This window comes from Paramisgurnus dabryanus, chromosome 15 (assembly GCF_030506205.2).
Source record: "Paramisgurnus dabryanus chromosome 15, PD_genome_1.1, whole genome shotgun sequence".
Classification (NCBI taxonomy): Eukaryota; Metazoa; Chordata; class Actinopteri; order Cypriniformes; family Cobitidae; genus Paramisgurnus; species Paramisgurnus dabryanus.
Window position 1 is genome coordinate 16,585,398 of NC_133351.1, and position 18,104 is coordinate 16,603,501.

Here is an 18,104-nt window from a genome sequence, read left to right on the forward strand (position 1 = left end):
TTGTCTACACTGCAAAAAACTTTCTTACTTAGTATTTTTTCTTGTTTTCAGCAGACATTTCTTAAAATTCTTAAATTAAGATGTATTTTCTTGATGAGCAAAATGACCTAAAAAAATATATGTTTAGACAAAAACTATACAATTTAAGTGAATTTGTGCTTAAAACAAGCAAAATTATCTGCCAATGGGGTGAAAAATATTTGCTTAAATTAAGAGTTTAAGAAAGAAGAAAACTTATTTTAAGATTTTTTTTTCATCCCATTGGTAAATATTTTTGCTTGTTTTAAGTTTTAATTTATTTGAATTGTACATTTTTTGTCTATAAACTAGACTTATTTTCTTAGGCAATTTTGCTCATAAAACTACAGTTTATGATATCATTGGTAGCATGGCTCTTATAAGTTGTTTCATATTATTTACCAATTAAAAGATCAAAATAACATAAGGTATAGCAATAATTGTAAGTATTACATTTCAAATACATTGTTTAAAATAACTTTGTCAATGTTAAATTGTATAAATGTATAAAATCTGGTCCAAATATTCAGGATTATTTCAAGTTATAATTGACCAACATGAATGAACAACACAAGAGATTATGTTTTATTTCATTTTAATGCTACTAAAAATTATTGCACATAGAGATGATTTAAAAATGTTGCGATGAAAAAGGCTGAGTAAGCTAAACACTGTAAGGCAACAGAGCTTCAAGATCAAGTAAAATGTGCAAATTCATTCATAATCAGACATATGTCCACAGTTAAACTGTAACAGAGGATCTGGGTATGTTAAACTTCCTGGCTGAAACCTAATACTATAATAAATCCCAACCAAACACAACCCAACTTAACCAAAAAGTCAAGATACATTGTCGCCTGTACATTAAGCTGTAGTGCACATCACAACATAATTTGGCGTAAAGGTCCCTCATGCTTTTAACTGCAGATGGGATCAATTTCATTGATTTGTCTTTGAGGAACGAGGTTAGAAGAATCTATAGCTACAGTATGAGACTATTTATCACATTGGCACAGGCACATTAAATGGTCCAATGAGGAGGAAACAGAGGCATGAGGTTTAAAAGCCTGCTGAATAATGAAGGTTGATCAGGCATAAAAATCCCCCATCTATCAGCCTATCCATCAATTTTGTATCAGACATCTCTCTAACCTTCAGATATACTGTATACAATAAAAGCAGTTGTAGGTGCAATACACAATTTCCATTTGGTTAGAAAACTGTTATCCAATTAGCACTTGCTGGTATCAAAGCAGCTTTCAAAAGAAATACAAAAGATTGCATGTATTTTTTTCAAGCTACATCATAAATCCCATTATATTTTTTGAGGCGGGTGTTGATTTTTTTCCCTGTTTGTTGGCTTTGAAGTTACAGCAGAATTCACCATTAAAAGGCTTGAGACTATGCGTGCTCTCGGCACAAAGCATTTCACAGACAGGGAGCACCACTAATTGACTATAAAAAAATATAGGGTTGTCCTCTGATGCTTTTGTGAAGTCTAGGGCTGTAACAGAGACAGGTCTGATTTCTTGGAAAGACATCTTTGTATTACAGATATTTTATTGTGCATCACAAAATAAAATGCTTACGGCACCTTTAAGTGTGCAACAAATAAATCCCAAACATTAATGGGTTTTTAACAAAATCACAAACTACCCCATGAGTAAATAACAAGAAAGGCGCCAAATGCACTTATGTGCCAGTGCAATGAGTCCTTCATTTGTGTTAGTACTGTTTGTGCTTAACAGTAAAGGCCATACTGGAGATATTTCAAACTTTCCCATGACACCTAAAGTGTCATTATCATAAACAAGCTCGACTACAACTACACTCCTGCTACAGATTCCTTCAAACATGGCAATAAATATTCATTAGTAAGGCAGACTTCCAATAATCCCTGTATACTGCAAACACAATGTCCAGCAAAACCATCATTCATATATTTAGATGTTAGGAAACTTCAGGCACACAGTTTTTTGTTGGGCTCTTGCTATGCTTACACCCTGAAGTAAGAACCAGCATTTCAAATCGATCACTTATTGTGTGATCTTATCATAATTTTAAATGTTTAATGTGCAAAATCTTACACTATGTCCTAACCACTTGCATGATGAAGCGATGATGTGTATTAACAACAACAGTGTTTCCCAGATGGATGTCATTTGTTTTTGTTTTTAAGAAAGTTAGCATTCAGAAGCTTATTTAACATTTGTGGAGATACAACCAAGTTGATATTACTTTAGCCAAATTTGTAGCCAACTACCAATGAAAATGAAGACAGTGGTCATGTGATCCTTCCTGATATAGTTTAAAATCCAGAACATACTAGCGACCAAGTATTGTTTGAGTGACTGGAACAACCGCAACTTTTATTTGGTTGCATTTTGCTATTGATGTGTCTCGCTGGGAATCCTCGCCCATAGTGAATGGTCCAAAATCCAGTATATTACACATCAACCAAGCATTGACTGGATGTGATTTTGTTCTTCATGTTGATGAGCTTGACACATCGCAGCTGGTTAGGACACAGTGTCTGTACATTTTTTCTTTCAGCTCCCCATCGGCCCGGGTGAACACAGGTACGGTACGCCTCCCTGAGACGTGAAGAGATTGTCTGACCTCATGTCATTGATTTGGATACTCAAAGTCTGTGGTCCTCCAATTAGTGCAGATCTCTTGTCAGTCCGGCAGTTTATCATGCCAAACGCTAATGATGATCTTAACAGGAGAGGTAGTCACAACATTACACAGTGAAGTTTGTGAGAACTCATGGCTCTCTCTCCACGCCATTTCATCTTCTTCTTCTTTTTTAGACTTCGCTCTGGAATGTGTTGTCTAAGAATGTAAAAGCATGAATGAGTTTCAAATCATTTCAAAGGATTGCTTTTTAATAAGATATAACATTTAAATTTAACGTAAAATCTGCATACATAATGACAAGGTGGTATGGTCATTATACTTTCTAACATAACCTTTGACTGTTCACAGAAGTAGGTAATAAGATTTGTATCTTTCACTGTATATCATACTTCTAATACAAGTACACAAGATAAGGTCTTGATAAATACCACATGCATATTTGAGATCATAACTTATTTACCTGATTACTCTGACCAATTCATGAAATGCTCTGTCCACATTCATCGGGGGATCCTTGGCACTTGTTTCAATGTATATAATCTGAAATAATACAATGCAAGAAGTCATCTACATAAACTTTTACTATTCTGAGGCATCACCTTTTAGTCAGCTTAATGAAAAATAAGCTCTATAAAAGTTTATATTTCCATATTACACATATTTTTAATGTTTTTATTTTTTATTTTCTAAAACAGAATCTACCCCAATGTGGTTTCTTTATATAGAAAACTGCCTAATTTCAGTTTTCCATTGAAGAAATAAATTCTGAAACTGAGTAAATCCAGTAATGCAACTGGCTGAGCATTGAGTTAGCAGTACAAAGGTCATGGGTTTGATTCCCAGGAAACACACATACTGATAAAATGTATACCTTTAATAAAAGTGACTGAGCAAATGCATAATGAAGGGACAAATGCTTATAAAACAACAAAAAACTTGAAAAATGTATGAAAGGTAATATAATAAATGAGTTAAAGAACACAAAGTTGACTCTAGCTGGGTTTTCATCACACTGATTTTTATGCACATTTTGAAGTAATGCATAAGAATAGAAAAATGGAAACGCCAAATTTCAAATAAAAATCCTTTAATTCGCAAAAAGTTTCTACACTCACCTGAGGTGGTTTTTGACTTGTGCGAAAAAGAGTAAATGCGAATAATGGGAGATGGAAACACATTTGCCGAATAAATTCTGATGTAGCGAACATTAAAGGATTACTCCACTTTCATTAAAATAAAATCCAGATAATTTACTCACCCCATGTCATTCAAGTTGTTTATGACTTTATTTGTTTAGTCAAGAAGAAATTAAGTTTTTTGAGGAAAACATTTCAGGATTTTTTCTCATTTTAAAGATGTAATTTGTATAATCCACGCCGCTAGAGGGCGCCAGATCAAATCAATAACAATGACGTAGATTAATGATGCTCTGAAGCAGCGTGTACTGATGGGATTTGTTGTCTTTAACTCAAACGCTGATGGTCATCAATCAGACGGGAACGAGAAATCATGTTACACACGTTTTATAAATGTTGTATTTGATAAAGTCTGTTTTTTCCATTATGTAAGGTTTCATGTAATGTTTAAAACGCAATTGTTAGTCATAGATGTTACAGTATTAGTCCAATACGATGGTTTGTTAACACAGCACAGAATTAAGTGTTCAGATGAACAAACTTACCATAAAAAAGTGAGTGGCCCGACAGACGCTACTACTTCCGCATTTGTCCACACTGTTGTCATGTGGTTTTTACGTCAATAAAGGCGGTAACAAAAGGTAACGTAGATATTAACGTCATTTACAGGCGACTGCACTGCCCCGTGTCACTGTTTAGGGCAGCAATTTTCTAATAATTTACAAGTAGTTGAAAACATTATAGATATTGTTAGTAATCAGCTGGAGAAAATATATAACACCGGACTAGTGGTTTGTGGATATTTTACTGCAAATATCTTACAAATTGTACCTTTAATAGACTTTATTGGACGTCAACAGTTTACAGTTTTAATGCAATTTAAAATTGCAATTTCAACGCAGCTTCAAAGAGCTCTAAACAATCCTAAACGATTCATAAGGGCCTTATCTAGCGAAACGATAAGAAAAATACAAAATAAGCACCTTTAAACCACAACATTTTTACCTTACATAAATTGCGTAAGCAGGTCACGTGTTACATTTGTGATACGCACACTTGCGTACCATTTTAAACCATGAACACAAAGACATTAATTAGTGTCATTCCACATACAACAACATCGGATTGGTCCTCTTTTTACACACTTGTAAACACTCGGGCGGTATATGCGCCTACATCATGCGTGACCTTTCGACGTGCTTATGCATTGTGTAAGGTCACGCTGGCACATCACACGGCTAATGTAAGACGAGAAGTTGTGGTTTAAAAATGCTATTTTTTTTTCTTGATTAAAATTGTTTCGCTAGATAAGAATATGCATTCACACGGGACATAAGCATTAACACTTGACGGAAGTTGGCACTAAAAAAGTTGAGAAATGTTCAACTTCTGCCACAAGCAATGGCAATGACCCGACATTGATAGATCCACAATTCAGTTCGGCAACGCATGACATCACACATTAAAAATAAATGAGAAGCATTAATGCTTACGCCCCTTTTTAATGTACCGTTATGCCTCGATTGGAATTGATTAGAGATCTTTGAAACTGCATTTAAACAATAAACTGTCGAGGTCCAATAAAATCTATTTAATAAAGAAAAATTCTGGAATGTTTTTATCAAAAAAAAAAAAAAAAAAAAAACTAATTTCTTCTCGACTAAACAAAGAAAAACATGGAGGTGATTAAATTATCGTGAATTATTTTTTATGAAAGTGGAGTAATCCTTCATACCCACGTGACTGATCATCTAGCTGTATCAGCTGACATACATGGGGCTTGACGTCGTCGGCCTGCCCTTGCTGCTAGTGCCTGCATCAAAATTTCTGCATTTATTTTTCTGTGCACAGCATTCAGTTGGGCAACAACAAGCTGCACTGCTAGTAAGTGTATAAATTGCCAAATCGTAACTAAATGCAGTCCTCGCTCCCTTTTCTAAGCATGCCTTGTTTTATTCCTTGTTGGTTACTAGGTTACCAATACCCCTGTCATTTGCTTAAACAACTTGAAGGGAAGCACCTAATTCGCATTCGTTGGCTTTCTTTTTTTTTGCTAATAGAAAAGATTAGCTTCATGTTTCGATGGAAACCCAGCTTCTGTTAAATCAAATACATTTGTGTGAAGCACCTTAAACACCTGAATTCACTACAAAAGTGATGATTTCCTCATGTGTCAAGCATCTGTTAAATTAATTGTACTCAATGTAGTTTGTTTACCATGCTTGAAAGCTGAACTAAATGTAGTGCTCATGTTTGTGTAATATTAGTTGTGTTATCTCACAGACTCACGTTGTGTTTGGCAGCCATCTCACAGCCCTGTTCATTTGTCACTTTCCTCAGATGAACCAGGTCAACTTTGTTAGCCACCAAAACTATTGGAAATGACTCACTGGTATAGACATGAAACAAACTTAAGATTCTGCTAGGACAAATCTATGTAAAATATATTTCATAAAATAAGATATACAGCCTTTCTGAAGGCACAGTTTAATATCACATTGGTAAATAGTTTTTTGTTGTTGTTGAGTTGTGTATGAGGTACACAGGATTTCTGACCGGTCTTTCACTCGTAGGATGAGCTGGTGAAATCGATCGACATGTTCAAAACTGGCCTTGTCCGTCACAGAGAACACAATGAGGAAACCATCACCGGTCCTCATGTATTGCTCTCGCATGGCACTGAATTCCTCTTGACCCGCTGTGTCTAGAACTGCAATGAACATGAGTTTAGTATTAAAAACAATGTTAGACAAACCTGATGGAAAACCCATCGTTACCAGCTGAGCAGCAAAGCAAAAGCTAATAGACAAGAAATCACCAACTTTTTAACAGATAAAACCAGGATTTTTTAAACTATTGATGAATAAAATAATGTAGCGTACCGTCCAAAATAGCCCACTGGCCATCGATCTCTGTGTGTTTCAAGTAGGAGTCTTCAATAGTAGGATCATAATCTGGCACAAAAATCTTCTGGAAAAACTGGATGGTGAGAGCACTCTTTCCCACGCCTCCATCTCCCACAACCACCAATTTATATGTGGGGAGGTTGTCGCTAGGGACCGCACTGGTTGCCATGTTAACAGCTACACCTATGACAAGAGAAAGAGAGAGGCAGGTGATTGCTGATCATAATTTAGGCCTACGTGTAAAGCTGATGACAGATGATGAGCACTTCTCACATTTTGTGGGAAATAACAAACCTAAAGTTGCTTATTTGAAATGTTGAAATGAGATATTATGTGGGTTGGGAACGGTTTTGCAGTCCACTGAGAGCTAATTTAAGAGAGAGGGATGCATTACTAAGGATATGGTCTAGACGCAGCCAATGTGGTTCTTTGTAATTGCTGCTATTTTCTGCAAAACATCAACTTTTCCAAACCTAAGCAAGCATGTTTTATTTGTTTATTATAGTCACATATAACTTAATTCACAAACACTAAGCTTCAGTAAAGATTGAAAGGAAAGCAGGTTTCCAGTTCAATGATAGCAGTTATGCTTATGTCATGTTTTCTGTATTAAAAAATTTAAAACATTGTTCCTTCCAACACATCTGTAAAAAAGTTTACAAGTCACTCAATTTCATTATGGTTTAAACATATAATAAAAAAACTGTCCTTTATTTATATTAAGGAAGCATACCTAAAGTGACATACTGAAGTCCATTTGTGTGTAAAAGGTGAATTAAACATTTTTTAAATTTTGTATTAAAATTTGCAAATAAAACTATTATAACTTTAATTTTATAGCAAAAAAATACAACAAGTAACAAAAAAATACTGGCAGTCCCAGACAATGCCGAAATATAATCCCATACAGACACGTTAATAAGCATCTGTCTCTTCGCTCTGGAAAATTAAAACACTTTCTCTTACCTAAAAAGATATCCTTTCTCTGACAGAAGGGACTTGTCTTGAGAGCAGCTAGGCTAATGCAGAAATGTTAACTCGGCCTATGAGCAGGGGACTGTGGACCGCTAAGAAGGAAAAGTCTGTCGGTGGGTGACGGCCACCCCTTCCTGCGACCCACAATGTGAGGAAGGAGTAAACTTCCTTCCTAATTCCACCAGGCCTGAGTAAACTGTTAGACACATCTGTCCAGACACACCCCAGAGAAAGTCATCTGTGCTAACCTTACAGTCCTGCTTTTTTGCAAAGGTTAACCCCCCCCCAAAATAAAAAAATCTGATGCCATTCCACCCCTTACCATTAAAACCATTGTTAATTATTTTAAGGGACTTGTGTGGAGATGCTCTAAAGAATGTTCACACAGACCTTTCGATATAATAAAAGCTTGAAGTCACTAGATACATGGTAACATTTAAGGTGATATTGAAAATCTTTCCTGTACCATATATATATATTTGTACTTTTATCATGATTTTATGGCCTTTTGGAGCTTTTTGGTCACTATTTGGTATAAAAGACAGCAACAATCTTCTGTAAATCCTGTATCCTATTTGTCTCCTATTTCCAGTCTGAACTGTGACTAGTATGAGGTGCAAAGTAGGCTTATATTGACTGAAGCTCTGTTATAGGCTATTCCAAATATTATCTTAGTTGTGGGAAAGTAAATCATAACAGGGTAACACTTAGGTTATTTTAAAGTACAGTATAGCAGGTACATTATTATAACATTTATAAACTGATCAGGTCTTAGCAAAAGGAATATTAATAAGAAATTAACGTAGTAGCAGGAGAGAATTTTGTTGTTTTTCTAAGAAGTTTATTGCGCCCTTGATCAGAAATGACTCGGCTGTTTCTGACGTAATCTGTTACATCACAACATAAGTCATTCAATTCAGAGTTATCTGATGAATTTACATATACGCAGACCAATACAAGGGGTTAAAATGGGCAGTTATGAAACAGCCATGTCTGAAATAACACATATGAATGCGACTATTATTAAATGAAAATAAAACTTTGAGTAAGAAACTTACCAGTGATGGGTTGGATAATTTGCCAACTGTGCAAATATCCCAATACCTCATCGACATCCCAGTATCATTTACGTAAGGGTAGTCATGTTCTGAATAAATACCGGATGTGTCCTTAAGAGTAAATGAGCAAATAAAGATAAATCCTCCGCCTTTTTGAAATTACAACGTAACAATCTTCACATCGCAACTGCTGATACTATGAATAGAATGGTTTCGACGGGGTGGATGTGTTTGTGGCAACTTTTATAATGCATCAATGTTTTATTTTGCCGGCAGTATTGCACATATGTTACATACTATTTTGAGTATCCTGCAGTTATTTTCTTACAAACACGGTCTTATTCAAAACACGCAGTCTCAGATTAAAATGCAAAATATTCCCCACAAATACAAATGGACTGTTCCTCTATGATGAAAGTCACATCATCACTTTTAAAGGGGCAGCTTAGTTTATGTGCAAAATAAATAATTAGCTTATTATAATTGAATCTGAGCAATTCCAACGGGAAATCAGAAGTAATTTGCTTTTGCATATCTTTAGGCTGCATTTAGCATCGAATCATCAGCACCATAGAGGCTTATTTAAATACATGAATGATGGAAATCTGTTACATTTAAAGACTAATACAAATTTAAACAAAGTTATAGTTTAATGTCTATCTAATTTTAAGAGGATGAAACTTGGATTTGCAATATATTTGTGTTAATTAATAGCGTTAATTTAATGTATTAACACATTAATACTTTAATATTACTTTAATAATTATTATTACGTTGAACAACGCTCTGTTTATTTTTTGAAGATTAAAGATCTTGAAATTCTTGATAGAAGTAGCATTCATAAAGTCTTCAGCCCATAACTGATTTTTTTGAGCCCAAAGTGTCCTACAGGAGGCGCCGGTGGCTCAAAAATCCCCCGTTGGACAATTGTTTCTGATTGACATTTGTATCTGATTGAATCGAAACATTTGTACATAAGAATCATACAGAGATACTGTAAAATGATTAAATACTGTAAAATGTCAAATTTATTAGACTGTGACCAGCGCTGACAAAAATAGCATGCATTGACAAACTGGCCAAATTAAATTGGTCCTGGCAGCATATCCTTAATAACATTATTTTTTTTTTACTTTTTTTTCATAAATTATATGCACAAACAACATGGCAAAAAAAAAATCGAATAATAGAAGGTTCAGGAAAGGCTTATGTAAATCATATTCTTTTTCTATTATGGTTTTTAGATTAATTGCATTTTTATTTCTCATCAAATTCACGTCCATCCGCTTCTCAAAAAGAAGACTGCATACGTCATCAAGCCTGTTTTGTTTTAGTTAATCCAGCATTACATTGTCAATTCATAAGCATATTACAACAATTTACAATTAACTAAGAATAATAGTCAACTTTATAATTGTTAATATTCTGAAATAAGACAAATGCGACATCCAAAGGATGCCTTCCGTTTGAGAAACGGCCTCTATCTTATCTATCGGAAAGCTGCAGCCTACGGAGGTAGCATATGAAGGCTGCATACGTCATAAAGACGGTCTTGTTTCAGAGTATTAACAATTATAAAGTTGACTATTATTCTTAGTTAATCGTAAATTGTTGTAATATGCTTATGACTTGCGAATGTAATGCTCAGTTAACCCGACTTGATGACGTATGCAGCCTGCATATGCGACCATAGATATGTATATAAAGGCTAGATGGCTCGTCCGCGCTGATGGCCAATTGAGTGGAACGTCCGCATTTTGGCGGCCATCTTAGGACAGGGCGCTCGCTCACTCGTAGCATTGAGTTTTAATGATGCAGGTACTTTTAAATGACCATAACTTGCTTAATTTTTTACCGATTTTCAAACGGATTGGTTTGTTATAAACGTCAAAGATGTACCTATGACACTAAATACGTATACTAAAAATAAATAAAAAATTCATGAAACATGTTAAAGCATCCAGAATTATAGCCACGTTAATAACGTTTGTAAAAAACCAAACCGTTTGTAAATCCGTCAAGAATTCAGCAAGTTACGAGCATTTTAGTTGGCGTATGTCACTCACCTTCCGTCCACAGCAGCAGGGAGCAGCACTATGGCAGCACTGACCTAAGATGGCCACCAAGTGACGACACAGCTGACTCCGCCTTGAGCCATCTAGCCTTTATATACATATCTATGTATGCGACCTCCGACGGCTGCAGCCTTCCGATTGAGAAACAGCCATCGTCAGTGCTGTCGTAAAACTGTCGTAATGTGTTCTTACCTTACGGCAGATGTCTTACCATAACAGTCAGCGTGCTGTCCTTGTGAGAATGAACCTATAATAACAAGTAAGAAAATGCTTATGCACTTTAAAGGTCGGTTGTTTATAACGTTTTTAAACATATATGTTTAGACAAAAGCTCTAAATCAAAAATGTTAATTTTAGATTGTAAATGCCTTGGTTTTACTGTACACTACGTTAATACTGCTAGTAACGTTAGGCAAGGTAAGACATGATTATCTTTCATAGTAGACACAGTACATATACTGCATACATAAAAACTTTATAGACAATGATTTTACATTCATAAATATGTAATTTTTCATTTTGCCATTTGTCTTTTCAGTCTATCTCTGTGCCCAATAAAAGAGAAAAATGGCTTCACGTTTTCTGAGATTCTCCGTGCTGATTCAGAAGTATCGGACACCTCTGCTCCTTGTTGGATGTGGTGGCGTCTTTTCTGCCAACATTTTCTATCACGTCTTCCCAGATCACACATACAGAAAAGTGTACCAGGCCTGGTACAAAGGAGAACCAGTCACCCTTTCCGAGAAGCTCAATAATGTCTTTCAAGAGGTACTGAAAGATTATGCTGTCAGCTGCACTGATAACTTCCATGCTTTTGCTGCTTTTGGATTTCATCCGGTAGGAGCAGGTGTGCCATGGCTTCCCTCTGGAGCACAGATTGGTATTCCAGCCAACTTCAACAGCACCACTGATGATCCATCAGGCATCATCACCCGCACTATTCTAATCAATGGACAAGAGGTGGAATGGGACAGTGATCAGGGTGCTGCCCTCAAAAATTCATTGGTGTTCTCTCCAGAGGCGCAGAAATTTGCTATAGCACGAGAAGTAGCCCGGTTGGCGGCCGGGGGTCCAGTGTTACATGCAGCCGTTGCTCCAGCATGTCTTGCAGGGGCTTGTGTATATAGCGTGGCCCTTAAACAGATCTTTGGTCTCCATGTTGGATCCATCATCTCCCGAGCTTGTGTTAATGTAGTTGCTCTGGGTTTGGGAGTCGTCTCGTATATCTTGACCTCTGATGCTCTTAGTCAGTGGTTGGACTACAGCTCGGACCGTCGTGCAGCGAGCCTGTCAAGCAACTATGCAAAAGGTGGTGTAGAGTTTTATGATAAAATCTTGACAAGGAACAAAACCCTTCGTGCACTGATGGGACCTAAAGGCCAAGAGTTGTACGCCCCCAGTGGAAATTTGTTTCCTGGTCACCTGCTGAAACTCAGACACGCCCCATACACATCTCGACGAGATGGGATTTTAAATTTTTTAAAAAATGAAAAACTGTAAACGGGTTTTTGTTTTTTAAAAACATATATGTGAGAGAATGGCTTATGGTGCCTACCGTGTGAAAATTTTGTCTGGCGGGATCTTGATAAATATTTCTCTGATAAAAAATATAAATTTGAATAAATAATTTATTAGCATATTGTGTCAATTTAAATGCATTAAGTGGTTCACAAATAGAATCTGGTAACAATAATTGAGGTTACTTTTTACATTTCAGCATTGCCATAAGCCAATGATAACTGAAAAGAAGGATTTATTTGCTCTGATCAATTTCATTGGTCCTGAGTTTAAATTTGATATCATAAATGTACTGAATGGAGATTATCAGTGAAAACTGATGTTGTTTCTATTATAGTGTTTCAGTTAAATATTTAAGGACAGTGGCACATTTAAAATTCATTAAAAAGTTTTTTTGGAAAGTCTTTTTGAAGCTCACTTTAATTTTTTTCTTTATTGTCAGTTCTCAAATAAATTCTAAAACAAAACTTTTTACAAAACATATTTATAAACTTTGCTCTAATGTTAAGACTAACCTTGAGAAAGCTCTTTATTGTAAAGTGTAGATACACAATATATAATAATTCTTAGATCTTCAATGATTGAGCTATTTAAAGTTAATCAACTCTATAATAAGTGTCAAAACTGCCATAACATTATTACCACTTGTAATATAGGTCTCCCTTTTGCCACCAAAACAGCCCTGACCAGTTGAAGCATGGACTCCACTAGACCTTTCTATCAGAACCAGCAATACATTACCTACATTTTTCAGCAAGTTTAGCTCGTCTGTTGGCTCGGACCACACGGGCCAGCCTTCGCTCCCCAGGTGCAATAGTGGGCCTTGTCCGCCTATCACCCTGTCGCCAGTTCACTGCTTTTCCTTCCTTGGACCACTTTTGCTATGTACTGACCAATGAGGACCGGGAACACCTCACAAGAGCTGCAGTTTTGGAGATGCTCTGACCCAGTTGTCAATTTGGCCCTTTTTTTTAAAGTCACTCAGATCCTTACGCTTGTCCATTTTTTCTGCATTTCCTGCAAGTGAAGTTCTCAAAGTTGATGTGTTAGAAGCAGGAAAACGAGTGTAAGGATCTAAGCGACTTTGACAAGGGACAAATTTTGATGGCTAGACTGGGCTCTTTTGGTGGCAAAAGGGGAACCTACACAATATTAGGCATGTGGTCATAATGTTATGGCTGATTGGTGCACATTAATCATTAGCAGAATCCGGCCACAAGATGTCGCTATTGTCAAAATAAACACTCTTCACCTCTTATGTGGTATCTAACCCTATTTTTTACAGTCTGCAATCTAGCCCCAGTATTAAAACGCTTTGCATCAGAGTGTGGTTTTACAAGATAACAGCAAGTCATCAATGTTAAACCGACTATATCCACTCTCATTAAATTGGCCTATAAACAGCATGATTGTTTTCATAGATAGCTTTTAAATACCAAGGTGTATATCAAAGTACCATGGTTTCAAGTTCTTACAGTTGGTTTCACTGTACCAACACAGAAATGAGTTCTTCAGGTTTATGAGCAGCTGGGCATTTAAAACCTCTTTACTTAAAAAGTAATAATTTTTTTTTCAATTTAACCAATATAATTTTGGTCCAAATATGTACCATTTTGTTACAGATATGTACCTTTGAGGTACAAAAGTGTATTTGTTTTGTAAAGGTACTGCCCCAGTGACAACTTTTTATCTGAGAGTGTACTTTACACAACCGGGATAAAAAACTTTTTAGAGTGTAATGAATAAAAAGTAAAAAAAAAATAGAAAAATGATAATGCAAAAATAAATAAAAAACTATTTGTTTATAGATTGAATACAGCATGCTACAGTACGGCTAGAGAAAATGCCACGCCTCTCCAGGTTGTGACTCCACCCCCGACCTCTAGTGGCGCTGTTGAGAGTTGTTGCGCCATGTTACAATGTAACACTCAGCACTGCTGTTGCTTCTGCTGCTGGTACAATGTAACAGATCCGTGAACGAGACACAGCTGAGAAAGTGACCGATTCCCATGAGTCGACCTACGGAGTGGGAAATGCGTTATTATTGTCCTGCGATATCTCTTCCATCGCCCTAGCGGTCCATTCACTGGATTGTAACGCGTCGTTGGGTTTACAGAACTGAGTTTATGTGTGGATTATTTGAGGCCCCGTTGAATGTGAGTGTCGCTGGGCTGGAGTGGGTCGGTATGAGGCTTCTGCTGGTCTGAGCGGGGGTCTCCGCTCCTGTGCCGTGGGTCTCTTACGAAATAATATTTACTTAAAAAACTGGACGCCTCTGGAGCAGTTTATGACGGTAAGATTCGTCCTGTCACTTTGCTTTTGCTTTCCACCGTACGAAAAGGCGGTCTTGCTTTGCTGTACACACTAAAACAAAGTTAATTGTTTTCTGCATTACAAGCAGTTACAAATTCTTTACAGTAAGTAATTACATTGCGTTATATCGTACGTGTCTGTTTGACTGGACTCGCTTTCTCTGTTGTTGAGGGCGTTAAAACCAGCATGGGGTTTCTGGCGCTTCAGATGCTCTGAGGGACAATTTTACAGTAGTGTTTTGATAGGAGATATGTTATTATTTACGTCCTTTAAGTGTTTTACTTTTCTCGCAAATAGTTCACACACTAACTTGGTTGGATTGGTAAAAACTAACAAAAAATTGAATAGATTTGAAAGGCAAGGACGTGTTTATGCGACTAGTCATTTATCACAGTCATTTTATTTCTGTCATTGGTTGTCTACATGCCAATGACGTCATCGTTTTTGTCAGGGATTATGAGGCACGTGACGACTCGATTGTTGCGACGTCATGGGGATAGGTAAAACACGAGGCAAAATAACCAGTTATTCATACTTAGAATTCTTATAAATTCATGTGGACATGAGTATGATAGATAGATAGATAGATAGATAGATAGATAGATAGATAGATAGATAGATAGATAGATAGATAGATAGTTAGTACAATATATAGGTCTTCAGTGACATACTTTTATGCAGAAACATCAAAGAAATACTGTACAAGACATAATACAGTACACTTCACAACATACAATGCATATACAGTACAGTTGCCTGTACAAAATCTCTAAAGTGAACTTAATGCCAGGTGGTGTGCAAAAGGATAATTTAAAGGTATCTGTATATGTTTTCTTTTTCTGGTTCATTGGGACCTATGTAGGTAATCCTATTGAGCGGGAGGAATTTTATACAGGAGCAGTGCTGTTCATATTTAGGGTGTCAGCTGTTAGGGGCGCGAGGCCTGCACCAAGGGCCCTGGCAGGCGTTTCTGTGCACCTGAGCCAAAGCTCAATTGGGGGGTTTGAAGAGGGGTTAACAGGAGGCAGGTGTCCAGACAGTTGGAAATGGCAACACCTGCCCATCTCAATATAGGAAACCACATTGCCTGACCTAGCACATTGCAGTGCGAGTTCAAACCTTGTGAGCGCAATCCGTAGCCAAGTTAAGCACCTCATTGTGTGGAGTTTTAAGGGGAATATTAGCCCCACGTATTCCCAGACTGAGCTATTATTTCTTGTAAAGCTGAAGGGCTTTCTTTTACACAGTCTTTCAGGTTGGACTAAGTGATGATCATCTGCAAGAAGCCTTTGTGTCAGTTGTTAAAGTATTTTTATATATGGCATGTTATAAAGACCAGAACTTGCTTAACAGAACTTTTCTGTGAGAAATTGTAGTATATAATGCGAGATTTGGTTGCTGTACCGTTGTTGTGTTTCTGCATTCTTGTTTGACCGCAGTATTCTTCTATATAAGTTGCCAGTTCCTGTGAACTTCACAGTCTGCACTCCAATTAGTCGTTTTGCATCGCTGCACATTTGCCTAAAGTTGAACTCGGCTCAACCTTGGTCCATCGCCAATGTTTTTTATTCACTCGCATCACCAGTTCTCATTGAAAATTAATGACTTGCAGTCTTTTCATCACTGCAAACTTATTGTCAGTGTGTGAACTCCTGCGGTTATAAAAGGAACTTACAAACTTACAGCCACAGTTACACAGTAATCTTATACAAACTATAATGAAAAAAGATATGTTTTAAATTTGGTCAATTAATACAAACAAAGATTTAATGGCAGATTAAAAAACTTTTAACTAAAAGCAATTTTTGGAAGTTACTATGGAATGGCTTTCCAAAATGGCAGATCAGCTTAGCTGTAAGACAACAGATGTCTTTTGAGCACCAACTTCATTTTTGTTAATACGTGAAGCAAGCAGGAAATTACCCTCGTGCCTTTAACCACCAACATGTTTGATTACAAACCACCCATCTCATTTACCTCAGTGGTAGGTAGTTCATTTAGGTACCATAGACCAAGGGCCTCATTTATAAAGCGTGCGTACGCAAAAAAACAGGAGCGGAAACATGCGTATACATTGCTTTGTCTTTAATATTTTTTGGTGTATGCCATTTTTGGCTTTTGTGTTTATGTGGACTTTGAGTAAGGATCCTACCCTGAGTTATATAAATAAGACCCCATGCATCTCATCTCATAGCAGGGGTCTTTTCAGGTCAAACTGAGACGTCCCTAAAGGAGCCAATGTTTCGACAGCTTAACAAGAATAACTTCTGTCTGAGATGGCACAAGGTGCATGACTGGCATTGGTGTCAGTAGAGACTGTTTTGTCAGCACAGTTGTAGTGACTACTCATGTGGCAATCCAAAACAGATCGCCAGCGCCCAGCCACATATCACATGAGTTCTTGATGAAATCACAGAAGCAAAACACAGCTGTGTGTAAAATTCATCCGTGACAGACGCAGGGTTTCACCAGAACTGTGATGCATTTTATTTTGTGAGGCATAGCTTGTTTAATATTCGACTGTCTGATGCTTTAGTAGGATATACTTCTGCATCCTCATCGTAGATTTAGTTAATTATAAAGTTCAGTTACTTTTTTTCTGTTGTCACCAACACACACTCAGCCCTGAGAAAATCACTGACAGCATCACATTTTTGTGGCGAGTATACCAAAATTAAAGGGAGAAGGGGGCTCAAGCTTTCCATTTACTTTGAGATTTAAATCACACTGTGGACAGGAAGACAAAGCATTTATCTCTTAGATTATATTTAACGCTTATTATAGATATAGATGTAAGGGTGAGAGATGACAGATTTTGCCAGAGTAGCATAATTATGTAGCGGTATCTTACCATCTTTTGTTTCTGAAAAGAACTGAGTCAGTAAACTTTACAGCAACAGACAAGTGTAATACACTTCCAAAATAGTGTAATTTCCCTCCTGAATGATCTTTTTTTTTAAGTCAGTAGTAAACATAAATAATGCAGGGTTACAATAAAGTGCTAAGCTGAACTTGCCACTTAAAGATTGTATCATGAAAGACACAGACTAATGTGATTTTTAAAGTCATGTCTGCATCAGAATAAAGGATATGTTGATGCTACTTCTTTAAAATATTCCCTACTGTGTGTCATTGGTTTCTTTTGCATGTCTGCAACTAAACTCAGACAGATAAAAATAGACGGCCTCCTTTTTTCGCTCATTTTTAATGCAAGGTTCGTGACACATCTCAAACAGACAATGAGATGTTTTAAGTATTAATGACTGAAGTTCTTGTGTGTTTAAAGAAAGAGGAAGAAAATCCCACTGTGTTGGTATGTGCTTCGTGTTCCTTTGATTTAACAGTGTGTCTCTCTGTTTGACTTTTTTACAATATGCTTATGTCTGTTGCTTTGAACTAGGGCTGCACGATTAATCGCATACGGTTGTCACGCGCATCTCGTCAATAAAGCTGGTTCCTTTATTA

General features: G+C 36.7%; 3 protein-coding genes across 6 annotated transcripts in view; 2 read left to right on the plus strand and 1 right to left on the minus strand.

Moving 5' to 3' along the window:
• Positions 1-286: 286 nt before the first annotated feature.
• Positions 287-8,968, minus strand: mrasa (muscle RAS oncogene homolog a). 2 transcript variants are annotated; one of them, XM_065251669.1, is made up of 6 exons: positions 7,667-7,758; positions 6,677-6,883; positions 6,351-6,504; positions 6,084-6,183; positions 3,119-3,198; positions 287-2,853 (listed from the first exon to the last, which is right to left on the minus strand). In XM_065251669.1, exons 2-6 carry the CDS (start codon positions 6,867-6,869, stop codon positions 2,754-2,756), a joined length of 627 nt encoding a protein of 208 aa, XP_065107741.1. In that variant the 5' UTR covers positions 6,870-6,883; positions 7,667-7,758; the 3' UTR covers positions 287-2,753. The 2 variants fall into 2 exon arrangements, with proteins under 2 accessions (XP_065107741.1, XP_065107740.1); XM_065251668.2 differs by lacking the exon at positions 7,667-7,758 and adding an exon at positions 8,734-8,968 and having other exon boundaries at positions 289-2,853.
• Positions 8,969-10,992: 2,024 nt separating this feature from the next.
• tmem177 (transmembrane protein 177) lies at positions 10,993-12,730 on the plus strand. Of its 3 annotated transcripts, XM_065251365.2 has the most exons (3): positions 11,015-11,067; positions 11,166-11,225; positions 11,347-12,730. In XM_065251365.2, exon 3 carries the CDS (start codon positions 11,376-11,378, stop codon positions 12,306-12,308), a length of 933 nt encoding a protein of 310 aa, XP_065107437.1. In that variant the 5' UTR covers positions 11,015-11,067; positions 11,166-11,225; positions 11,347-11,375; the 3' UTR covers positions 12,309-12,730. The 3 variants fall into 3 exon arrangements, with proteins under 3 accessions (XP_065107434.1, XP_065107436.1, XP_065107437.1); XM_065251362.1 differs by lacking the exon at positions 11,166-11,225 and having other exon boundaries at positions 10,993-11,067; XM_065251364.1 differs by lacking the exon at positions 11,166-11,225 and having other exon boundaries at positions 10,996-11,094.
• Positions 12,731-14,243: 1,513 nt separating this feature from the next.
• Positions 14,244-18,104, plus strand: part of ptpn4a (protein tyrosine phosphatase non-receptor type 4a) — a 55,378-nt gene continuing 51,517 nt past the window's right edge. The window contains exon 1 of the mRNA XM_065251667.2: positions 14,244-14,619. The gene's annotated coding sequence lies outside the window, so the exon portion shown is untranslated. The remainder of the gene's footprint in view (positions 14,620-18,104) is intronic.